The sequence below is a fragment of the Taeniopygia guttata genome, chromosome 2 (assembly GCF_048771995.1).
Source record: "Taeniopygia guttata chromosome 2, bTaeGut7.mat, whole genome shotgun sequence".
Classification (NCBI taxonomy): Eukaryota; Metazoa; Chordata; class Aves; order Passeriformes; family Estrildidae; genus Taeniopygia; species Taeniopygia guttata.
The window spans coordinates 123499528-123525307 of record NC_133026.1 but is presented as its reverse complement, the minus strand read 5'-3'; the positions used below and the strand labels follow the sequence as shown (position 1 = coordinate 123525307).

The 25780-nt window shown below is 40.8% G+C and overlaps 1 protein-coding gene and 1 long non-coding RNA gene across 11 annotated transcripts in view; one reads left to right on the top strand and one right to left on the bottom strand.

The window, feature by feature from the left end:
• PAG1 (phosphoprotein membrane anchor with glycosphingolipid microdomains 1) overlaps nucleotides 1-25780 on the top strand; it is a 111488-nt gene that overhangs the window by 75127 nt on the left and 10581 nt on the right. For 8 of the 10 annotated variants that reach the window (XR_003958943.4, XR_003958942.4, XM_030266366.4 and 5 more), the window contains 5 exons: nucleotides 13600-13808; nucleotides 16443-16494; nucleotides 17038-17134; nucleotides 19825-20411; nucleotides 24864-24923. Coding sequence is in view for 8 of the 10 variants with exons in the window: in XM_030266366.4 (XP_030122226.4) it covers nucleotides 13684-13808; nucleotides 16443-16494; nucleotides 17038-17134; nucleotides 19825-20411; nucleotides 24864-24923 (921 nt within the window). In the remaining 2 variants the exon portion in view is untranslated. Of the gene's footprint in view, nucleotides 1-11430; nucleotides 11933-13599; nucleotides 13809-16442; nucleotides 16495-17037; nucleotides 17135-19824; nucleotides 20412-24863; nucleotides 24924-25780 lie in introns of those variants that run through there. The other 2 variants (XM_072924786.1, XM_072924787.1) reach the window with 2 other exon arrangements.
• LOC140682441 (uncharacterized) lies at nucleotides 12762-13548 on the bottom strand. The gene is made up of 2 exons (XR_012054208.1): nucleotides 13120-13548; nucleotides 12762-12990 (listed from the first exon to the last, which is right to left on the bottom strand). It is a non-coding gene; the product is annotated as an uncharacterized lncRNA (long non-coding RNA).

Below are 25780 nucleotides of genomic sequence, written 5' to 3'. Positions count from 1 at the left end.
AAAATGAACCATGTTCAGAAGGTATTACAAGAGGCCTGAGCATGGCACATTTCTCAAAGAATAAAGCACATGAAATCTAGATTCCTTGGTTCAGGAAAATGGAATCTGAACAGGGTGTTATAACAGTGATGTAATGATAAATTGTAAAAAATAAATAGTTGTTGAAATTACTGGGTGGGATGTGGTGTATTGTAGCTGTATATGTTCTTCAGCTGTGTTCATTATTGTGTATGTGTCTGGTGTAGTGCTTAAGGCTATTTAACACATTTTAGGTGAGCTCTTCTATTGCTTAATTCCTATCATTCCATTCTCTCTCTGAGAGAATGTTTTCATATATTTCTCGGCATCTGCTGTTTGTATTTCTGACATGCCCTTTCTTCACCATTTGGGTATCCTGATACTAATAGGCCATAACCAAAGTAATCAATAAATGTTATTATCAGTACTGGTAGTTTTAAAAAGAGTTTGTGTGGGTGTTTGATTGGTACATTATTACAGAAAAAATAATCCAAAGGAGAAGTGATAAACCAGAAAGCTGCTGCCCAGGATGGGAAATACTCAGTGAACAGTCAGGGTGGCTGTGCTCTCTGCTAGGAGCACTGAGCCTCAAGGTGGGTGTAGAGCTGATGGCAGCTCGTGGAGCTGTGGCACTGTGGCAACACTGGTGTGGCCTTTGGAAAGGAGGAGGAGGCAGTTGTGGAAGGAAGAACAAGTTTCAGTGGGTTGCAGAGGGTGGGTGAAGGTGCCAAGAGGAGGCAGGATAACAGAGGTGGAGGATTCCTGGCCATGCAGGAGCAGAGACAGGACCTGCTTTTGTGGTGAACGTGCGTGTGGACGAGGGCCCAAGCCTCCAGTGCCTGCTGTGGTCACATGTGCACAGCTGGAAGACTCTTCCAGCTGCTGTGGAATGACATGTTCTTACGGCTGATCAGTTGTACAAAAGTTTTGAGCTTGTTATCTGCTCTTCCCTCATACATCACTGGTGACAGACTGTTCTTACCTGGTGTGTCTTGACTGCCTCTCCTGTCTCTGGAGAGCAGTTATCCTGTATCCTGACAGGCTTTCATCAAATCTCAGACTTAGTCTTCTATTTCAAAACCTTAACAAGACTACGTTCTGTGGGGAAAAAGTAATGATTTGGGTCAGCACAGCAGAGAAACCTGGAAGAAGCAAAGCCCAGCTGGTTATTGATTACATGAAGTGATGTGACGCTCTGCTTATCCTGCCTACCAGCCATTGCTTCTCTGTCATCATGCTTTGGCAGCTCGTAACTCAAGGTAGTAGCAAAACTTTTTGCAGGAGGCACGATGTATTTATCTTTCTCTCTGCAGTGCTGCCCATATTGTAGAGCCTCCTGTGAAAATAATACACAGGAAAGCACAGAGGCAGGGGAAGTCTCGAAGCAATAGTGATGCTTAAACTGCAGAAAAACCGATGCCAACAGGCAACAAGAAGAGCGCACTGAGAAAGGGGGGAAAAGGGATTTTCTTTAGTCATTTTTTATTAAACAAATTTGAGTTTATAAGCTATAGGCCAAATTCTGTCTTCTGATTCTTGTTTTAATGCAAGAGGAGGGTATTTTTACTAGGGATCATGATTTATTTATGTTAATGAAATGCTTTTTTATGCCAAGTTCAGGCTACAAAGTGGTAGTCAGATAATATTCAGACTGGAGATTTCCCTTGAAACAACGTGAGAAAGTATTTATTTTCTGAAGTCCATTTCCCTTCACAGATAGTTTCCTACCATGTAATATCCTACAGTCAGTAAAAAGAGCCCAATACTGTGACAGGCTGGATATGTAAATGCAATATTCATATAAAGCTTTATGGAGGGTTTCTTTTCCACGGTGTGTGAACCAAACATCTCAATTAAATCAAGAAGGGAAAGACCTGGTTTTCGTTAGCTGTGACGACTTTCGGAATTACATTAGTTGCATTTGATTAGATCTCATAATTGCATTTGCTGTGTGTCAGGATGAAGCAGTAAGGGGGTTGGGTGTGTTGAGGGGTGGTACCCAGCTCGTAGATCACTCCTGCAGGACTCATGATTAGTTTCTGCTGCCTAGGTCTGTTGGGGTCAAGCCCAGGGTTTTATATTTCACTCTCCAGAGCAGGAGAGAAGGTGGATAAAATGCACCATGTGTCACAATGTTGGTGTGGGGGCAAGACAGGATTTTGCCTCCCTGCTCCATGCTGCTGCATGTGCCAAGCAGGACATTGCCTGTGGTTCAGTGGGGAAGTGAAACCAGAGGATATTGTGGATTGTCAAAAGCAAGTGATGTTTTCATTTACCCCAGCTCTGCTTCCAATTGAAAAGGCAGAACGATGTCAGTATGCTGGTGAGAAATTGCAATGAAATTGTACCACAGCGTGAGGCTGTGAAAAGGTGTGGTCTGTCAGGGCTGCTCCTGCTGCCCAAAGGCTTAGTTATCCACATTGTCTGGTCTGATGGGTCAGCCAAGGAGGTCAGCTCAGAGGAGTGCATCTGAGACCCTTCCCAATGGGTCAGCGCACGTTAACCTCCTCTGGTTTTCCCATGATTTATAGATACCCCCTCTCCTAATTCTAGGTGTCTGAAAGGTCACTGGATTGTCAAGAGATGAAGAATGACCTTCACAGCTGACTTTGAAGGTACCCCTCTCTCCACAGGAAGAAATGAGTCTTTCCTGATCATGTAGAGCATAGAGGCAGCCAGTTTAGATTATTTTTACAAGATTAAGGTGGCATCTTCCCTCAAGGAACACATAGCTGTGTTTTCAACTCAGAGAAAACAAAGATCAGCGGCACTGTCAGATACCTGACACCAAGTATCTGGATAAGTTGCAAGAACTCTTCAAAACCCACCAATTTAGACAGGGATTCTTTCATGTGTTCTCTTGGTCTTATCTTGACAGAAAGTAAACTTTTCAAGACAGGGACCATCTCCAGCAATGAAGAAGTCTCTGCATATGTGCACCAAATACTTAACAAAAGCTGACATTACTAATGACATACAAAGGCTAAAAAGTTAAAAATTATTTTATTGAATCAATTAAAGTGAAATGAAATTTGAGTTTGAAATAACTCTATACCTATACAAAGCACATTTTAAGGTAAACTGTTTTCTTCAATTTGATTTGTCACCAAGTTCAATCATGGCTGCCTCTCCTGCTGTGTGATATCACACAATTCTCAGTAATTACTTTTGTTTCAATATTACTTAATCTTAAATATAGCAGGCCCTTCTGGTTTATTTTGTATTCTACCTCTAAGGACCATCACTTCGCTTCTCTGGAACACTTCTATCTTCCAGACATTTATATCCATAGATTTTATGATAGCATTGTCAGTCAGTTATCTGGACTGTTTAGATTTAAAATTATTTTGATTACTTTTTGAAAGAATTGGGATGATCTTCATGTGCTTCATTTTGTGGATGCATATCACTCAAGGCACATTAAAAGGCTGTAGCACCCTGACAGTTGGATAAAAGACATTTTTTTAATTTCTCATTTTAGGTAGAGTTATTTTCACTATAAGTAATAAAATTTGAGCAATCTGAAAGTTTAGTATTAGTGGGGGCCATTTAGTCTTCTCCTGTGACGGGAACAGAGATGCACAGGTGGGACCGTGCAGATAGCATCCGAGTAAACAAAAGCCTGGTTTTAGAAATGTAAACGTACAGAAGTGAAATCTCATTCTAAGCAGAAGTCTGTTTTTAAATTTCTCTTTTTAAATTTTTTTTAGGGAAAAAAAAAGAGCAATATTTCACTGGGGACAATCAAAGCATTGTGTTTTGCTGCTGCATATTTTGCAGTCCTCTGTAATTTTATACAGTTGGGGTCCTTTGGAAATTGGAAGTAGCGTCTGGAAAAGTACCATCTACTTGTTGTGTTTCGTGGCCTGATTCAAACACCAGTGTGAGAACAAATACAATTGCCGTGGATTTTAGAGGTCTTTTAGGTCAGATGACTGAGACAAGCTCTGTGTTTGCCTACTTCCCAAGCTAGGGGAAATTTCTCAGTTTCCATTATTATTACCTGAGATAGCAAAAAGGTTGCTTGAAATGTGGTTGCACTGCAAAAGCTGAAAGGGGATTTAGCATGGTAGAATTACATAAACAGCAAAGTGAAATTATAAACAGGCCTTGTTTAATATGAAAGAGCATCTAGTTCCAGGAAAAGCAAAGCTATCAGGAGTAGTTGTGTCAGAGCTGGAAAACACAAAGACAGCTTTTATTTCTATATGCTCTAAAGTATGCAGTAATCATGGTCTAATTACCTCACTGCAGCCAGAAAGCAATATGGGATATTGTGGGGGTGTGGGAAAGAACATAATAATGCTACAATTAAGCTGTAATCTTTGGCATGGTCACTTAGCAGATAAAGCTTTTCTGCTGTCGCATTTGAGACAGTCATTATTTGGCTGCTAAAGCCTGGGGAAAATATGTGGTGCTGTTCCTAGGAGCTGTTGCACAGAGGCTTCATTATGGGTTTCTTCCTCAGCAGCTGGCCAAGCCCAGCCAGTGCTCTGCATTTGAGAGCTGTGGCCTCAGCAGTCCCCTTCTCCATGTTTGTGCTTGGGGAGGTTTGTACTGCTGGTTGTGGAATGGAGAGAACCTGATTAGCCACTGTGGAATTAATTTGTGAGCTTTAAATTTTTGGTTGCAAACCTCTTTGCTCAGGGCCTGATTTATAATGGAAGCTGCGTTTGGCAGAGCTTTGTGAGTGTATAGTTTATACACAGAAAAACCTTGTGAATGTGGGAAATAAATGTGATAGCTCTGTGACAGGTTAGGTGCATAATTATGTATGTATTAACCCCAGGATGCAGACTGTGTTTCACGGAGACGTAATCACATTCACATGCAATTATGCTCACCTTCTTTTTAAATGTAGTTTTACAGCTTGCTATGAAACTATGCTAGTCACATCTCTTATTTTCAGAAATCCTCCAGCATTTTAAGAAAACTATTCCAGTGTCTTGAAGTGGACCCATGAATTCACACATGTAATTGTTCATACAACTTTCCTGACTTTCCACTTTCTGAGATTCCTTTCTTTCTGAGGAGAGGCTGCCTGCACTGCAGGCTTGTGTGCACTTACTAGAATTCTAGTAGGAATAGAAAGGAAAGAATGGCAGAAGAAGTCAGGTCAACTTTGAATATATTAACCTTGAGGCAATGTGGTCTGACAAGGCATGAATGAGTTGCTTGGAGTATGAATGCAGATTATGGCATAGATCAGCCTCTACTGCTGCAAGAGGCTTTTTAATTTTTCTGCAGTGCCATGGATAGATGGGTTCAGGGAGACTTGGTTTCTCTCTAGAAGGTGTTCAGGCTTAGAAGGGGTTAAAAGTGACCAGTGGTTTGGGACTGTTTGGTTTTGTCTTAGATCTGGTTTTGCATTATAGAGCATGCACATCCTTTGATAAACCAGCCATGATTTCTGAAGAAGTAGATACTGGTACATTAGATCAGAACCTTATTATTCTGCTGCTTTGCAAAGCAGAATCATGAACTATTTTGAAGGTTTATGGCATGCACAGTCTCTGCAAGGCTCGTCTGACAGCCTGCAAGAGCAGCTCAGTCCATGTCAGTAATTCCTTCCAGCATCAGGCTTTCAGGACCAGGCCTTAATTATGTGTACATCTGGTCCTTACAGCTTGGAATAAGATGTGTCTGTCTTGAACTGTTCTCAGAAATGGGTGCTCCCAAGCCAAGCAGCTCAAAACACAACTGCACCACCAGAAGAGCTGTAACCTGTTGTAGGAAAGTATTTGTCCTGATTTAGTGCATAGGAACCCTAAAAGCAACATGCTCAAGGTACTGCAGGAGAAAGGCGATCTTGGTCTTCAGGTTTGTGTAGTTCGGTACTGGATCTACATTTAGACAGAAGCCAAAAGAAGCAATTGCAGAATGCAGAAACAGCAATTTGACCAATTACAAATATGTTTTGCAATGGTTTTTTAAGTGCCTTTGAAGAAACTTCACAATCTTGACTCCAGTAACACTGTGATGTTAGGAAATTTTCTGCAGACAGCACCTCAGTACAAACAGCAGTCCTGTCACCTACTGTCTCCAGAAGCATTTAATTGCAATTGCTCTTGTTCACTTAATACCAATGTAAAGCAAGGATCACATTTGTGTATTCAGGCTGTTCCATAGTATCATCTGTTTTAATGTGGCAATGCCTGAGAATTATCTGAAATGTCTCTTTTTGATAAAATTTTGACATCTTTGTATTTATTTTATTAGGTTATTCCTATTTGGATATGTTAATGTAGTGTTTGTCACCTGTAGCAGAGGTGGTTGCCTCAGGCAGCAAACAGGACTGGGAACTGAGAGAGAAAGAGGAGCTGGAGTGGATAGAAAACTGAACGTGTCCTGTGTGGAGAAGTACTGAGAGAAGAGAAGGATTTCTGGTACAGGGGAATTAAGGTCCAAAGGACCCACTGTTATCAGATGCCCAGTATGAAACACAAAAGATGTGATTTTACCAATTACAACGGCCTGAAGCATAATTTTGGCTGAAGTCAAAAGGCTCTTTCCCAAAACCAATCCCGTACAGCACTCAGGAGTTAGCTCTGGTCACTCCTGGAAGATAATACAACCACCATTCTGTGGAGGATAAGACAGTATGAGACTGTGAGCTTGGGCTGTACACGACAATTATCTCCAACATGCTTAATTTACTGCAATGGACCCATCCTTAATGTTCATTAAAGCACAACTCCTACCAGCTTCTGCAGACAGGCTCCAAAGAAGGACTTATGGTAGAAGATAACTTTGAAGTGTTTGACCCAAGTATTTTGCCCACACAAGAAGAAATGCAGCCCTGATGATGTCATAAAATATGTGTGTAATGCCTTATCGGGTTATGCTGTCAGAAATCCACCAACTGTGGCAAAGTTACAGAATGGACACACTCAGGAGCTGCCTCCAGCTACTCTGCAGTTAAAGCCTGGTTAGGCCACATAGTGGAAAAGGTCAAAAAATATACAATTTAAAATCAAGAGGTTTAAAGGAGGGTTGCTTGGGTGAAGGAATGGTGCTTTGATTTCATTTTAACACAGATGAGCAAAGTGCTACACTTAAGGGCTGTTTCAGGAGCACAAATGGCATGTTCCTGCCAGCATTGTGGTATTTGCATGCAGAAAACAGTCCTGACATGGAAACGGTTATGGATCGAGCAAAGTGCATCTGCCATGTCCTTCCTCTTCTCTAAATGAGATGTGTAGTTCAGTGTGAGCTGTTGTAGGTACAGGAGCTGTGGATTGCCTGCCTTCAGATGTGTTCTTTAGGGTAGGCTTGAGGGTGCCACATATAAGGGGTGTGCTCTGTCCTTGGTGCCTGCTGGTGCCTGAGCTGGGTCTGAAGTTGCAGAGGGAATTTTCTGGAGTGGGAGAAAGGTAAGTCCGTTGGTCTCCTGTAGGATGCTGTCACTTTCATAGAGAAAGTGTACTTTCAGGATTTGGAGAAACAGAAGATGAAAGGCTCTTATATTGAGAGGTGTTAGTCATATGTGCAGGACAATTTCTACTGTTGCCTGTTTGTTGCAGCCCTGGTTTCTGGTCTGGTTTTGTGGTTGAATGACAGCATTTGCAGCTGGATGTTGACAAGAAGACATTACTTCATACTTCTCAGCTCCTGTTTCAGTTTGTGGGTCCACATATCTTTTACTTCCCCATTTTCTGGTTTAATACAGCTCTCTGGGAGATTGCTACCAGAGTAATAAAAATCTCATATGAAAATTCCAACCTTCTTTCCCACTCTTCCCGCTCCTTGCCAGGCCTGCTGTGGGGTGGAGGGGATCTTCTAAACCATCCGTCGCCCTGATGTGTTTCGCAGTTTAGCAGTGGATAACTGAGAGCACTGGGAGCCAGGGGGGTGGCAGGGGGAAGAGAGCAGTAGGAGATTGAGCAGTCACAAGGGAGTCCTGTGACAGAGCTCAGGGGTGAGCACATGAAGCACCTGGGCAGTGCAACACAGCCTGACAGCCCCGGACAGGGAGCCGCAATCCCCACAGCCTCCCTGAGTCTCTCCTGTCCTGTCGCGTTTGGCTTCTCACATTCAGAGCCACTCAGTTGTCAGAACAATTTAGTCTCTTGCCTACGCTCCATCTATAATTCATTAAGAAACCCAGAGAAGTGAAGCTGTTGACATTTCCCACTCTTTTCCCTTTGGAAGGCGTGGGCCGACTGTTCTTTGCAGCAGGATGTGAATGAAACTGCTCTAAACCCAGAAGCCAAGGGGAAGGTGGCGGGAGAGGGACACACGCTGCCATCTCCTGCCGGGATACCAAAGCATGGCATCTGTCTATCACAAGCACATCCTTTACATGTAGCACCATAAACTCAGGCAGGACTTTGCTCAGAAGATCCTGGACCTGAAGTGCACTGGGTCTTTTGGATGCTAATCTTCAAAGGTGTTCGGGTCTCACCCCAAACTTTTGCAGCAGCTTCCCTGCCAGTTAAAATTTATGCTTCATGTGTTCCCCAGTGTTGCAGCCTGGCTATCTGCTTCACTCCAGATACAGGTTTTTGGAACCAAAATTGCATTCTCCTCATAATCACATCAGCCTGAACTACCTCAGTTCTGTTTTATCCCTGCAACAGCCGCAAGCAAAAATAACACATTATTCACCATAAAAGTGTGGTTATGCAACAAAATATCTGTCATGAAACCACAAATGTAATTGGGCATTTAAGTGCAATTTTGAGGGATGGCTACAGGCATCATTTATCATAGGGATTTCAATAATGGCAAATATTGATGTCTAAAAAGCAAGAAGTTCCCACAAGAAGAAGAAATTTTATCCAATATAGTGTAAAGATTCGTTTTCTGAACTGATAGTGACTTTGAAATGTGAATGCAGACTATTGTTTAAATTTTGCCATAGTTGAAATAAGCAGGTTTCTTACCCTCATGTTCTAGGCCTTTCTCTGTTATTCTCTTTAAGAGTTCAGCATCCCCAACAACTTGTGTGCAGAGTTCTGTGAAAAGGGTACAGTGGAAGAAATCTTTATCTTTAAAGGGTTGTCACACAGGAAAATAATTTTAAAAACCCCAAACAGTTCCATTGACATTATTCTGTCTCAGCAGTGTGTGTCTGCAAGGTTGAACTATTTGAGTCTGACAGACTTCCAGGGGTGGAGGTAGGACTGTTTTGAGCCTGACAGATGAAGGGCCCCATGTGAACTCCATCTGTAGCAGCAGAGTTTGCACCGAACTCTGAAGCACCCTCGGAAGAGCCACAAATCCCAGACCCCGAACAGAGAGATTCACCAGGGGGCAGCACGATATCACTTTCTATTGTAAAAGCAGGAGTTAATCGTTTCAGTTGTCACAGAGCTCTTACAAATTAGCTGCTTGTTGTTCCATCCTTACGATTTCAAATAAGTTTCTCTTTAAAGCTAGCCTCTGGAGAATGTCCTAAATCCAAGGTCTTAGGCATTGATGTTTTGTCCAGGCAGTCACCTAGTGGAAGCAGAGGGAGTTCAGGCAGTTGTGTTTTCAATGTATGTCTTTGCCAGGTTTCTGGCCAGGACTGGTTGGGGCAGCTGATGGGTGCTGGTCCAGCTTCAAGCATTCCAGGAGCTCTCCTGTGTTAAAGGCACCAGCCTGGGTGAATATTATTTCAGCCTCATTTTTGGGAGGCATTAACCAGAAGGAGTAAGCCCTCTGATGTCACTACATGATAAGGGACCACAGAGGATGAATCTAGAGCCATAGAATCATAGAATGGCCTGGGTTGGAAGGGACATTAAAGGTTCCAGTTCCAACTCACTTGCCAGGGCAGGGACACTTTTCACTAGACACAGTTGACTCAGAGCTCCATCCAAGCTGATGTTTAACACTTCCAGGGATGGGGCATCCTCAGCTTCTCTGGGCAACCTCAGAAAAAAGTGCCTCACCACCCTCACTGTAAAAAAATTTCCTTCTGAGATCTAATCTAAACCTACTCTCAGTTTAAAGCCACTTCCCTTTGTTCTGTTACTACATGCCCTTTAAAAAAGTCCCTCACCAGTTTTCTTGTAGGTCCCCTTTAGGTAGTGGAAGGCTGAGATGGTTTTGTGTTATAATTAGATTTACTTCTGGTTGTCATGTGTGCTGAGCAGATTTTAGGTCCTTAAGCACTTATGGTAAACTCCTGCTGTTCAAAGAGCTAAGAGGAATCCCTGGTCACATTTTGCCTGCTCAGCTTCCTTCATTCAGGGCTTCACCTTTCATCAGTCTGTTCCTAGTTATTTCTCTGTTCTGTTTGCACAGGTGTCTGCAGCAGTCGCCTCCCCTGGTTCAAGTGCCACTGTGCTTTTCTGTCCTTTTCTGACCTCCTTCTCTCAGCATATCATCAAAGCATTTTGGGCTGGTTTCCTGTAACTTAACTACATCTTCTGGCCTTGGTCATTCCCTTTGCTGCTTTGGCTTCTGCCTGGTGGGATGCCTCATGTGTAGCATCAGTCTTGTGCTTCACTCCTGACATGACACATAGAAGTCTTCATTGACTGACTGTGTCTGATCTCACTCCTTTTGAAGTTCAGTCTGAGCTCCATCTGCTCCGGCTCATCCCAACACTTCCTAACTCTGTACTGAAGCCTTCAAAGATGCAGCTTTACCATGGGGCTGCTCCACATGTATCCTTAACTTTCCTTAGCTTAAATATTATTTTTATTTAAAGTCCTGAGATCTTAAGTATATATATTTAGAACACTTTCCTTACAGTGTTAGCTTAAGTTACGTTACTTAGTCTTCTGAGAGTATAGTACCCTTCTTCAGAGTAGATACAAAATTATGAATTCAGTAGTAGAAATAATTTAAATATCTTTCAAGACAGGTCTGTGTCTGCTCTAAAAGAAAATAAAAATGTGTTTCTGTTTTAAGAAAAAGACTTTAAATCCTTATTCTCTTCTTTCTTTTTTTCTTTCTTTCTTTCTTTCTTTCTTTCTTTCTTTCTTTCTTTCTTTCTTTCTTTCTTTCTTTCTTTCTTTCTTTCTTTCTTTCTTTCTTTCTTTCTTTCTTTCTTTCTTTCTTTCTTTCTTTCTTTTTTTCTTTCTTTCTTTCTTTCTTTCTTCTTTCTTTCTTTTTCTTTCTTTCTCTTTCTTTCTTTCTTTCTTTCTTTCTTTCTTTCTTTCTTTCTTTCTTTCTTTCTTTCTTTCTTTCTTTCTTTCTTCATTTCATCTTCTTTATTTCAACATTAAAAAAAAAAACAAACTTCTTTTTTTCATTTGCATTCTTTTTATTTCTTGGGAAAACCAAGGAAGAAAAGACAACAAAAATGCTGAAAAAATATTTTGTTCAGTTTCCTTTGTTTTTACATTCCATTTTCATTTCATCTTCTTTTTTCAAGGAAAAAAATAAAATTAGGGGGTTTTGAAGACAAATGAAAAGATTTTTAATAATTTTTTTTTTTCAGTTTTAGCAGGGCAGAAAATGTCTTTGAAAATTCACAAAAAAGAAAAGTTTAAAGGGGAAGTACTTTCTATCCAACCATCTTAACAAGGCTTTTTAGCTAGTTAAGCCAGCCAGCACAGTGTGCTTTGTAATGTTTTCTAGATGAGGACTGTCCATCACCTTTACAGGAATCCGTACCAATGCACTGTGCCCTTGCATGACATGGCGGAGGTCTTTGTGAGCATTACACCAAGTTTTCTCCTGACTAAACCTGATTCAGTTTCCCTTAAGGTCTCTTCATTTCACAGTCAGTGCTACGACTATGACTCACAGTAGAAATAACCCAACCTGGGCTTTAAAACAGGGATGAGGCCGGGCTCTGTCATCTGCTGTGTACGTAATTTTTAGAGTGATCTGCCGCTGCTTTTGAATGTTTAATTTTCCAGGCTCTGCCAAGATAACAGAGAGGCACATTGCTTGGCAGTGGTCATCACTGAAGAGCGCTGGCTCGTGGGTGTCAGTGCTCAAGACTACCAGTAAGATGTATGTGCTTTGCAAGGTGTGTGGCACCTGTTCTTCCTGTCTGTTTAGGGGTTTGGAGACGTTACACAATGTCTGGCTTTCTTGTTTCTTGCTCAAACTAAATATATATAACTACACCTTGATATTGGTCTTTTCAGGATCAGCAACTTTTTCCATCTTTTGTTTGTTTCTTCCCATTTTGACTTATATCCAATGCCATTACTATCTAAAGGAAAAAGTTTTTTTTTAAAGCTTTTATCCACTGTGGATAAATTAGTAAGATTCTTCTTGGAAGGTGTTCAGAAGTGTTCATGAAGGTGTTCATGATCCTGCATGGTTGAAATGAATGAGTCTATTTTATGCAGGAACAGAAATGTTGCTTCTAAGAGTTTCCCAAGTTACCCAGTCACATAACTTAGTTGTTATATGTAACTAAGTATCTTCTCTGATTCACCAGATTTACTTTGATCTGAACGGCCTTTTTCTGGAAATAAATCTTATTTTCTTGTAAGATTTTAATAACAAAATGGTGAAATGTTTTTGTATACAAGTATGATATTAGTCCCTAATTGAATTTGTTTTTATAAAGGATGCTTCTTACTGTAAAAAAATAAATATATGTTCATACATATTTCCTATTTAAAAAAACCTATTAAAATATATGCATTAAAGTAAGTTATTAGTGACTTTAGACAGTGTCAATCTTATATTTGTGCTACTTTTTCAATCCTAAAATATATCTGCTCATTTCTTAGCCATTGTATTCTATTTCAGGTTTTATCAATCAAGTCAGGCTGAAAGCCTGCAAATTGGCTTTGCATAACCTGTTCCCAAATTATGGAGGAATTCATTCTTTCAGCAGTGAAGAATCAATAACTTCTTTTTAATTTTTCCATGTCAACAATGTATTGCATTAAAAATATGTACAGAATTTTAGAATATAGTATACCAAAACTTATATGTCACAAATAAGGTTTATCCAGGAGTCTTCCCCATGGGCTGCTGTGCTGTAGCAAAAGTTGTGTTTCTTGAAGTTCTTTAAAACCACCCTGTTTACTTTGCTCTGTTGTTTTCTCAGACTCACGTGGGGAGAAGCTAAAAAAGAAAGTTCAGGATGTTGCTCTCCAGATACACTATTGAGAAAATAAGCATGTCACACAGAAATTAGACTGTATCTTATCTGCTGCGAGAAAGGTTTTTGCTGTATTCCTTTCAAAGACTTACCTAGTTTCTTTGTCACTGCACTTTAAGCCTTGAATCCCCTGCAGGCAGGAGAGACTGAGAGGGAAGGAGGTGAATGCTTGCTGCAGCTCTCTTCTGTCTTGTTAACTTTGCAGAAGTTGTAGCTGGATTTGAAAATTCACTTTTCAATGAAATTTGCAAATATAACCACACAATAGATTACTCTGGCCCTCAAAGCAGATTTATAAATCTCCTGAAAATCCAAGTACAGAGATGTCGTACTACCTTTTATTCATGTTGAGATTGTAGATAGGTAACAGCTTGCGTTAATATTTGACAAATGTGTTCTATGTTACTGTCAGAAATGTAGCTGAATATCTCTTTGGCTGGCTGGCTTGTACTTGAAACTGGTTGTCGTAAGATCTGGATTTGAAAATCTCTCCTGCCAGACTTGTAGCTGTCAGATTCATTATCTTCAAAATTTCTCTTAACCTCTGATGGTGTTTTTCTTTCCTTCTGCAGAAACAGAAGGTGCATGCAGCACAGATGTCAGTCTTCAAGGAGTAACTTCTTCAACCCCAAGTGATACCAGCTCCTGCTAGTACCATGGGGCTAGGGGGTGTTTTTTTAGGCACTGGGCAGATCCACGTCATCCTGTGGGGAAGTTTGGCAGCCATGACAACACTCTTGTTCCTCACCTTCCTCATCTTCCTTTGCTCCAGCTGCAATGGGTAAGGCTCCAGGGCTTAATGGTTCTTGATGCACTTTGGACATAGCTTCATATATAAATAGTGAGCAGAAAATACTGAGGACTGAGGTACAGAAATAAAGAAAAACAGAGCAAACTTCAGTCTGAACAATTCTGTTCATTCTAAAATCTAATTATATTTTTATTTTGCTGTGAAGGAAGTACACAATTGTGTTTATTCAGTGGTTTTATTAGGGTTTATTAAGGGTTTATTCCTCTAAGCAGAAGCCTGGAGCACAAGTAGACACACTGAGTGTTAGCAGGTCACACCCCTAAACTGAAGCTGAGAATATTAGGTGGGCTAAACAGGACAAAAAAAAAGTCTAGGTAAAAAAGGAAAGAGAGGTGATTGTGTACTTTCAGCTTTGCTGTGGCCATTCCTGAAGTATAGGGAATATAGTATTGATCTTGCCTTTCATGCAAAAGTGAGTAAGGATCAAACAGAGATACTAATTAATGCCTTATACCTTATCCTTATTTTCTTCTCCATAAGAGGATTCAATATCACCAATACAGGCACTTCTACTGACTTTGTTTATGCACATTTCAAGGCTCCTTCATGACTTGTAAGCTGAGCCCTGCTGACTGCAGTCTGTCCATGGTGTCCTTCCACAGGCCAGACCAGTCAGACCCTTCACGGGGAGGAGTGGGACTGCTGTGGTCCATATTGCTGGATTTTGTAAGCACAACTGAATCAGCCGAGTATATGGAGGGGGAAATTCCAGTAGAGCAGCAAAATCTGCAGTTTGGATGCATATGCCTATATGGAGCATGTGCTTTCACCCCTTCAGCTTTGAGAACATTGAGGAAATTGTGCAGCCATAAAATGCACTGTATTGGCACAGGATGTGTCTACAGTGGAAGGCTTTATTCTTCAGCAGGATGTATTTAATGCCCACCATGCAAAAAACAGTTGTGAGCAAAAACAGGTCTCAGAGTTGGTTGAAACCCTAAAAAGCCTAAGTTAGAACATGTAATTGCAGGTGATTCAGGAAAAACACTTTTGTAAACTGTAAGTTGACACTTCAGTATCTTCTTATTGCCACAGTTTCCTGTGATATCTGTGTAAAAAAATAGTAGAATTTTAAAGATGTTATTTAAAAGTAGAAAATATTCTTTAGCCCACAGACATTGCATTTAGGTACTGTGTATCATCTTTAACGCCTTTTCCAACTCAAATGATTCTGTAAGTCTGTGTTTTGTTTTGTAACACACCAGTGTTTGAAACATCTCTAGAAAGATGGGTCAAACCACTGAGTAATTTTTGCAGTTACAGAGATACATTGCCTGAAATATCCTGGTGATGTTTTTTAATAAATTTTTGTGTTCCTAGTTTGGGCCTAATATCTTTTGTTTCAGGTCATTCTGTAGGGCAGGTTGTTTATGCATAAATATAATTGTGCAGAATTTAGTCCTGGCTTACTCTTCAAAAGTGGACATAGAAAACTGAATAAAATTTGCTCTTTCTAAAATATTAGAGTCAGATAAACTTCCAGAGAGGAAATTCAGCTTTTAACTTTCTGTGCTCTGCATTGGTGCATGCTCACCTGCTGTTTTGTTATGTCCCAATTAGATAGAATTTTAACAGTTGCTAATGTGGAAGTACAGTTCACTGCAGACTTAAGAAAAAGCAAAAATTTCATATTGTCAATATTTTCTCACCTTTTTATTTGAATTTTCATCTAGGGGAAGGACGAACATTATTTTAAACTTATACTTTATTGCAGTATTTCTGAATAAGAGGTATATTTCCCAAATGATAAAAACTCGAAATGTGATCCATACTTAGACTCCTATGAAGGACCCAGGAAATTCCTTTAAAAATGTAGGCCTCTGCTGCTGTAAAATTTGTATGCCTTTTTGAACTGCTTATACTTATTATCAATTTGACTAGCATTTTTAGTTATCTGGATTTTTTTTGCCTTTTCTAATTCCTCATAGGATACACACTTTTTACTGACACAATTTAAGGGACTCCCTAAGTAGTCTGTAAACAGAATGTGTATCTGAGAATTTCAGATATAATTAAATTGAAAAATAATATTTTTATTATCATAGAATGGCCTGGGTTGGAAGGGATTTTAAATCATCTAGTTCCCTGTCATGGGCAGGGACACATTTCACTAGAGCAGGTTGCTCAGAGCCCCATCCAGCCTGGCCTTGAACACTGCCAAGTATGGGACATCCACCAGTAGTTGCTTCTTGGAGCAATTTGTTTCAGTGTCTTACCACCCTCACAGTAAAGAATTTTTTTGTAATATTTGATTTAAACCTACTCCCTTTCAGTTTGAAGCCATTCCCCCATGTCCTGTCTCTACATAATTTTTTACATTAATGTAATTATCATCAGTCACTTCTCACTGTGATCTTACACTGAGTGAGAAGAAGGTTTTTGTGTGTTTGTTGTATCTCTTCAGTTATGTTTATCACCATTCTGCCTCAATAGTGTTTTCACACAGAGCTCATACAAATTCCTGTAATAATTTTCAGTTATTCCATTTTCAATATTATCGTGAATCATAGTTCTGTTCCCTGCAGGAGTGCAAGGTCTATGAATGATTGGTATTCATATATTAGCATAATTTTTAGTAAAAATTCATGTGTCTTTTTCATTAAGGGAAAAGAAGGCCAAAAATCAGAATGGAGATCATGAAAATCTGATGAATGTGGTAAGTATTTATTTCTGGCAGCTTTTGTCTGTCTTGTGGTTGGTTTGTACCAAGCTCCTTGCAAAATACAACAGATTAGAAAATTGCTCAGGAATTTCAAGATGGTTGAGAATGGGAAACTAAAAGTTGCAGAACAGGAAGAGGAGGAAAACTTGTGTAGATCCTGGTAATCTGCACTTTTTCTGCCACCACTGTACTCCAGCCTTTCTTTGACTCCATTTGCAGCGTACAAAGGGCAGCGTACATTGTAGGGTACAAAGGGCAGCATACCCTTTGTCAGCTGCTGCTTCTCACAGGTTAAAGCCATAGTAATGTCCATTACCATAAAGCTTGAAAAGGACATCGCTCTGGACATCTTGGCATTTATTTCTTTTTAACATCTGTATACACAGGCACTTAAATCCTTTAATCTAGCTGGCATGGTTTGCTTCTCCTGCCGATAACGCCCGTGGGTCAGAGCTCCGGAGATGAGAATGAAATGCGCTGTGCATGTGCTCATGTGAAGGTTTACTCTGATCCCGCGGTCTCTGATCTGTGTTGCAGCCTTCCGAGAAGGAGGTGTTCAGCCATTCCATCACCAGCTCGGTTACGGAGCCTCCCCCGAACAGTGAACAGAACGGGGCCCTCAGCAACGGTGAGGGTGAGTAGTGGCAGCCCCTCCGTGGGGGTGAGCAGTGGCACTGTCCCGGGGCTCACAGCTCCCACCTCAGCTGCTCGCTGGGGATCCCTCAGGTTTCCAGCCAGCAGCTTTCCAAGCACACAGGCCAGCCATTTGTCAGAATACTCTGGGCACCTCTGCACATCTGACACCAGATGACACAGAACTTACAACCAAGTTTAAAAATGCCATGGAGTCGTTTGCCTTGCTGGGAAGTCAGTGGAGGTGATCATCTCATGGAGATTCAGGCGGTTAGGCTGCATCCCTGCCTCTCCACTTTACTCCTGGGTGTGCTCTGGCACAGCCCTACGCCCCTGCTCCCAGTCCTCCATGCCAGCCAACACTGGGAGGTGCTGAGGTCCTCTCCTGGCCTGCCAGGTCTGGGTCACCGAGCCATACCTGCAGATTGACCAGGTCATCAGGCAGAGAATGAGACCTTCCCTAATCTTGGTAAGCTATGGAACTGGGATAAAACCAGAAGATGAAGCTGCACCTTTGAGTTTCAAAAGTGCTTCAGGAGGCTGTGGAAATATTTCAGGTCCTCCTCCAGGATTACAGCTTCGGATCACAGTCCTGTGCTGTGCTGTCACTTATATTTTTATATTTAGAAAATGGGTAACATAAATAGGCTTCCTTTTTTTTCCTTAGTCTTTGCTTTGCTGAACACTCAAAATTATTCACCCTGAAGTATCACTGGAAAATATTTTACTCAGCTGTACCTAAAAATAAACGCACTCTCAGCTCAGAGCCACTGAGAGCCAACTATTGTCTTCACACTAACACCAACACCAACACCAGGGGCTGCATTCCAACTTACAGCTCTCTCCTCATCTCCTGCAACCAGAGGCTGAGCTATTCAGACTTTACCCCTTAGAGACAAGTATCCAAAGTAATTTTTAAACTTTGTTTTTGCAGCTAATTGCTGTTCCCATCCATTGGCTTGTTGTGTATGTGGGTGTGTGGTTCCCTGAGGGACTTGATGTGCAGAGCAAAGCCCTGCAGAATGGAAGTATTTCTCTCTGCCATGAGTCACCACATGTGCAGCTGTCAGAGCTGCTGCTAAAAGGTGTGCTGTCAACCAGCAGACAGTTTTCAGACTGTCTGATACTATACTGAGCTTACACCCTGCATAACAGCCCTTCTGAATAACAGGAACCCCTGTGCTTTAATTTCTTACTTATACTTTATGCACTTTTTATTAATAGTTCTTTTTGTTACTGTTTCTGCTAGCTTTTTAAGCAGGGGCAGGGTTATGGAAGAAGAACCATCAAATGCTGTGTTTTTTTTCCTTTACCCAACCTACCAGCATTGTCTTATCTATGCCAACCCTTCAGCTACACCAACCCCTTCTGTGCTACCACCCATAATCGCAAAAATACAAAAAACTTAAGCTCTCATTGATTTTGATAATCCCCTCCAGCCTGAATGGGTTGTGCTTTCTGGGTTCTGTAAGGATGCTCAGCACAGCACAGAAATCCCTAGAATCAAAGACCCGAAAGGCAAAACTCCCATCTCCCATTCAGACAGTGATTATCATCTTACACCTCCCGTTCTGTCCTGAGTTTTGCAGTCAGGGTATGGCTCCCTGCAGGTGCTGACTGTGCCTGCATGCCCTGAACACAAGAGAAAGCAATGTCCATGGCAACCACCAAATCAAGGGCACTGATTGCTTTGGCAATGCTTCTGTCACCATGTCAAACACACTGAAAGACACAGAAGAAGGGGTTACTTTTGTTGAGATAGTGCCTTAGGAACTGTACTAGGAAAAGTAAAGCTATTCAGAAGTGATTTTTTAAAGAAAAAGTGTGAGGTAAAGTTACCTACCATGCTTGAAACATGCTTGTATATGCTCATGAATGCATGCAAATGTCACACGTGTGGTGTAAGATGAGAAGTCCCATACATTTCAGTCCCTAATACCCTCTAGTGACAAAGGCATGTAGCCCTCTTTTGGGACCTGAAACAACATGTTCTGCCTGACACTACCTTCTGAAGTCTAGTCTTCTCTCTTGTGCATATGGCCGGCTCGTTAGTAGGTTGTCAACCAACATTATGTGCTGCGAGACTAAGAGAAGTATGGCTCAGCCCTCAGTGAGAGCTTCTGCTGTAGCGTGCAGGGAGGGCTGGGCGAAGTGTAATCCCAACGAGAATTGGGCCAGCATGTTAAACAAGCTGAAGGATGGCAGGGAGGAAGAAGGAACGCTTTCCTTTTGATTCCAGAGAATGGGGAAATGCAAAGAAGAAAATCTAACGAGGATTTTTTTAAGGCACTTGGTTTGAGGCCTCCCACCTGTTTCCCATCTGAGACTACTGAGCACTCTGTAATCATTCAGTGAAACTGAGTACAAGGCAGCTGGATATCCATGCACAGCTAACCTCCCACCTCCTGTTCTGATAGTGAATGCTGTTGCCATATAATGTGACTTGGGGGTGTACAGACTATTTTAGATGTTGTGAGAAAGATATTTTACCAGTAGAGTAAAGGAATTTTACCAGTAGGCAGAAATGTCTGAACTAACAAAGCATACTAATCACTAGGCATTTACAGGCATTAGTATCATTTATCCTTTCCAGCATGTCACAAAAACAAAGTGATGTAGAGAGCAAAGTGATGTAAATCACACCTTTTAGTTATGTCTTTGTTTGTAATACTTCTCTGTAATTTTCTTTAGTTCTTTCTGAAGACAGTACAGCTGCCTGTATCCAGCCTTATGAAGAAGTACAGACATCTGATCTGCTAGATCAACAGGATAGCCTTGGAAAGTCTATAAAATGTCACCAGAGCCGGGAACTACCCAGCATTCCCCCTAACAACCCCATGGAAACTATAATCTCATCTAGAAATGCAGAAAATGATCAAGGTCTTGGCATGGAAGGGCCTTATGAAGTCTTGAAAGACAGCTCCTCTCAGGAGAACATAGTTGAAGACTGCTTGTATGAAACTGTGAAGGAAATTAAAGATGTTGGAGCAGTAGTCAGCATGGAAGAGAACTCAAACAGCAAATCAAAGACTTCACTGACAGTTTCTGAAGGTCAGAATCAGATTCCTGAGAACAGAATTGAGTCAGCAGAATATGCATCTGTTGACCGAAATAAGAAGAGTCGCCAGAGTGCAAATTCAGAAAGTCCTCTTGACAACATACCAGATGTAGAGGATGAGCTTCCCCCTCCAGTACCCATGAAACTTCTTGACGAAAATGAAAATGTGCAAGAAAAAGAAGTCAAAGAAGTGACAGAAGGAGCGAGTAAACCAGAAAAGGTAAATACTGCCAAATATTTGTCCTCATCAAACAGCCAGATAATGATGGAGAACATATGGGTGGGAGAGGATTTTATTTTTCAGTAATAAAAAATAACAAGAAAGAAACCCGACTCAGATGAAGCAAGACTGTAAATGGAAATATGGTAATGTGTAGTAGAATCTTTGCATTAGAGGTATATGCTCCTTCTATTGCTGCTTGTATTTTTGACTGCAGCTGTGCACTACATAAGGCTTTTCCCAAATAATATCCAGAAATTGCATAGGAGGCTTCTGCTTCTTTATTTGACATATTATACTTGTGGAAGCTATTACAAAGGGACGGTATCTCTGTCACCATCTACATGTTGTTCTGAAGCCCCCTCTTCTTTTTTTTCAATGAAACTGCAACTTACAAAAAAGAGAGGGGGGCATCCTTGGTGGATGTCCTTACTTTAGATGTGCCTCTTTCGATGGGCCACCTTGACTTAGCTGTGCAAGTGTTAGGCACTCACTTTGTCTTTTGCTGTAGGAGGGAGGGATAGAAAGAGATTGCAGCTGTAGGCTTTTTGCAGCTGTATTTGTCAAATTCTGTATATCACATATAAACGGAATATAAGGAATTTCTAAGTGCTGAAATCACAGCCAAAAGTTAAGTTTTCTCAGCAGCTTATGCTTGCTGAACAAGTTGTGGTGAATTCCTTGAAATATAGAATTATGACATTTTCAACAGTTTATTTTCACATTTGTAGTTTTTTATTGGAAGTAATTTTAAGGATGCTTTCAGATCATAGCAGAGACGTTTCATAAAATGTTGAGTTTGCATTTTTCAGAATGTTTAGATATCTTCTTATTAATTGGAATGAAAGAACTGTAGATTTAGCAGATTTTTGGTGTCTGAGTCATCAAATAATATTAGGTAGGTATTGATGAAAATTTAAAAAAATTCTTAAGATGCAATGTGACTTTTTAATGTAAACATTTACGTGAAAAATCACAGCAGAGCTGAGGTATTGTTACTCGTTTCTGGTTGTTCTCTTATTTGAAGAATTTCAGTAATCCAGGAAGAAGGCAACAGAGTATCCTGTTAAATAAATAACAAACCATGTAACTTGTAAAGCACAATATAGTCCAAATAAATAAACTGAAGACTTCTTGCAGTATAAAAATTGTTCAGCAAGACTCTTCAGTGCACGTTTTTACAACAGTGATCTCATTAAGTAAAAAATTCAGATGTGACTGTCATCAATAATCCAGCACCATTCCCCTCTCCCACATTCCAGCCATAAGTAATTTCTAATTAAACTTTTAGATAAACAGCTTAGTGTAACAGTGACATTTTTCCTACTAGGTGTGAAAAGACTAGCAGAAAGTAATTGTATGTCCCAGGCACCAATACAAAGGAAAAGCCTTTGCTGCTCTGTAGCTCCCCAGCACTCCGTGTATGCACTGTCAGTAACTGCCAGGAGTGGGAATTGATTAAAATGGTTCAGGTTTTGAAGGATTAATCAAGAGATGACACATGCAGTCCCCTAAGTGCCAGAAAAAAGGTGTTTGTCTAATTAAAATTTATTCAGAGCTGAAGCCACCCTGAGTTAAATCTTGGGCAGCATCAGTTCATTGCCGTGCTCGCTGCTGGGTACATGCATTATGCATCGAGGTGTGTGCCTGTCCTGTCCTTGAGAGCTACAGCTGCAGCAGAGCTGGAGATGGTAATTGATGGAATACATAAATATCATTATTGCTGGCATTGTGTGGGGAGGGGGCTGTGGGGTTGTTTCTCTGTTGTGATGATGATAGTTTTTCCCTGTATTTTGCTGCTTCAAGCAATGCAGAGCAATTCCTGGTTTTTTTTTTTCGATGTGGCAACCAAAACCAAGATGTTCATGGAAATGTATATTACACTAATAACTCTTTCAGGTAGACCCCCTAGGTGTTTCTGGTTTTGCTTCCTCTTCTATGAGTCTACTTAGCTGCTTTGTTTACCATGACATCTGTATCCCAAACTCTTCAACCTTCTGCCCTGGCCCTGATGAAGACAGAGGTTGTGTGTATGTCATGCAAGTCTCCCTCACTATAATGAGGGCACAAAGAAGGGACAGGCAGGGAGGCACCTGTTAACCAAGGCTTGTACCTGCCAACAGGTAAAAGGAGAGAACAGACTGTGTCCAAGCTGTTACAGTCTCACCATCTAAAAGAGGGTGAGATCCCAGCCCATGCCAGTCCCTGAAGCATTCCAATCTAGGAGACAACTAGGTGGACCAAACCAGAGACCATTCCTGTAATAACAGCATGAAAACAACAAAGCATCCTTTTAAGAGGCAGGTGTGCAGCAATAGATGAAAATTTACCTAAACTGGTTTTTGGCTGTGACCCAGCCAAATCCTGTGGAAAGACTTGATGATGAAAGAAACCTTTAATATCATGAGGCCTCTTACAGGCCTCTATCACCTTCAAAACCTTGAACATCATTATTCTAATAATACTGAAAAAGCAGAATAGATTTCTTTAGTTCTTTCTTTTATTTAAAAAGGAAGTATGAATTCCTTTTTCATCCAGGTCTTTCCAGAGTGAGCACTGGTAGAAATGCTATCTGTGTGTCCATTTGGCTGCTGCCATCTGATTTCAGCCTTGCATAGCCTGAGGATGGGCAAAGTATCTCTTACAAATGCACCAGAGGAGAATGTTCTTGTTCTTTTGCCCAAGTCAGGAGCAGCACTGAGCCAAAGAGCAAAATATCAAGTGCTGTTGAGGAAGGAAAGGAAAGAGGAAGGCAAATAAGGACACATGTTGTTTGTGTTGCTACTGTTGAGGTTTCAGCATAGTTTAAAATGTTGCTAGGTACAAAATGTTTAGGGGCAAGTGGGATTTAAGTTTCCAAGATAACAATATCCTCCAAAACGGATGTGTCACAAGCTTCACATTTAGAAGAAAGAATGCTGTGTCAGGGAAACAGCACAGGATGGCAAACACCCTGGAGTATTTATCAGTACTTGAGTGGGAAACTGTAGAAGGGGTCCTGACACATGGTGCTTATAGACACACTGATGACAGAAAAATCACTGAAGAATTTTATGAGCACATGCTTGTTTTAATGTGCGAGGATGAAATTAGTAGCTTACTCCCCAGCACAAAAAGATGCAGATAGGAACGACTAAACTAAGTTGCTGTAGTGAAGCAGATCTAGTACAAGGCCAAAATATATTTGAATTTTTCCTTTTTCTTTTGCCTTTTTTTTTTTTTGGTTGGTTGGTTTTTATAAGAGTAAACAAACCAGAGTTAAAGAGCACTGTTCTCCAATCAGTGATAAAGAAGCGAGGGAGTTTGTTGGTATGAGGGAAGCTCTTCGGGTGCAGCAGGCAGAACTTCAGTGTGTTTTGGGCCAGGGTCTGTCAGAAGTGCCCAGAAACGTGAAGTTTGGTATTTACCAGAAGTAAAAACAATAAGAAAATGGAAGGAGGAAAGAATGTATCACAATGAGCCTCTGATTAAAACAAATTAAAAAAAAAAGAAGAAAACAAGTTGTATGCCTGGAAGTGGTATTTTATTGACTGTGCTAAAAATAGCTCTAGTCCTCCATGTTGGCTTGCACTGGAGGTGGTACGAAGTATTTTACATGGATAAGTTGTGTGAAAGGCCAAAATACAGCCTTTTACAGTGTTGGAAGGCTCCCTCTGAATCACTGTGGAGCAGGAGTCCAGCAAAGCCTTCTTGGCCCAGGGAGGAGGCATCCCACAGCTGCTGTGTAGCAGCAGGGTCTTTGTTGCTGTAAAGGTCCAGAGGCATTTTTCATAAGAGAAAAATGCTTTCCCCCTGATTTTTCCTGACCTGTTTTACACAGAACATTTTAGATGCTTGAAATTAGACTCCATCCTTCAGCGACTGTGCTGTGTGGCCTGGCTCCAGCTCAGGGTGGGCTGCAGCAGGTCTGAGTGCTTGTGAGGCCAGGCTGCTGAGCACCTCTGCACAGGGACGGCATTCCAGGGGTGGAGGACACCGCGCTCCCATGCAGCACGTCCAGGATCTACAGAATGCAGGGTAACAATCATCCAGAAGGTGTCAGCTGGGTATTGTTATTTTGTCATCTAAAAGCATATCTGAAAATCCTGTGAAAGGGCAACTGGTGTACTCCAAGAGCTGACTTCTAATTGTTCAGAAGCCTCAGCAGATACTTCATAAGAGGTATAAAGGAGGGAATACAGTGGTGCAGCATTTGTTTTAACTATTACATTATTTTTACCCTTTTCAGGTCAGGACAAGAGCAGATACATTAAAAAGCTTTGCTAACCTCAGGGCTGTTATCTCCAGAGAAGCACTCTGAATAGTGGGGGTACTAGCTGTGTAAAATTGAACTTGAGAGCAAATGATCATAAGATATAATGCATTGATTATAATGGGAAGGTTTTGTTATAGATTTCACACTGTTGATGGGTAATGAGCCTTTTATTTTCTTTCTTTCTTCCTTTTTTACAGAGGCTTAGTTCAGTGTCTTACAAGTCTCGAGAGGAAGATCCCTCTCTTACAGAAGATGAGGTAGGTTTCTTGCATGAAATTCCATAACTAACTAGAGACCAATTTTTAGGCAGAAATTAGCATAAGCTCTGCATGATTAAGCAGAACCTAAGAAAGGTGAAACTTGTGTGAAAGAAAAATGAAAGCCCAAGGTTCTCTGCACAGAGTTTCTATTGCCACGTTCCTAAAATCTGAAGTATTCTAACATATGGCTGTATCAGGCCCATAGGTTAAAAATCATGTCGGAAAATAATAGGAGGCCATAATTAGTTGATTGTTAGGGTAATTTCTTGATTTGGTTGACAAAACCTTCTCAAGAAGAATAGCCAGCAGCCTTTTGAAACATATGTTCCACCTTCCCCATGCGAAGTGTTTGGGGCTCTGGGAAGTAGACTGAAGCACAATAAAAGCACTGGAATATAAACTGTTCTTTAAAATGTTTCTTGGTCAGATAAATAGAGGCAAGTTAAACAAAGAGAAAAATTAAGCGTAAATAAGGCTGTTTGTGATCATCTCCAGTATACCAATGCCATTTATAAATATGTTCTCTGGACATAAAACTAAACACAAACTTGGCAATGAACTAAGTGAGCTAATGCCTTCTGCTGGGAGAAGCATTCCCAGCCATTAATGAATAACCTGATCTTGAAGTGGGTTAATGTAATCTAATACTGAGAAGATCTGAAGTATAGATGAGCAGAAAAGCCATTTTTTGTTAGCTGAAATCAGTAAAAAGTAAGAAATACTGCCATCTCCAAGTTGATGTCCCTCTAAAACAAACAAATAAACAAAAACCAACCAGCCCCAAAAATCCCAAACCAAACCAGACCAAAAACAAAACAAACCAAAAAAAAACAAACCAATCAACCAAGCCCCAC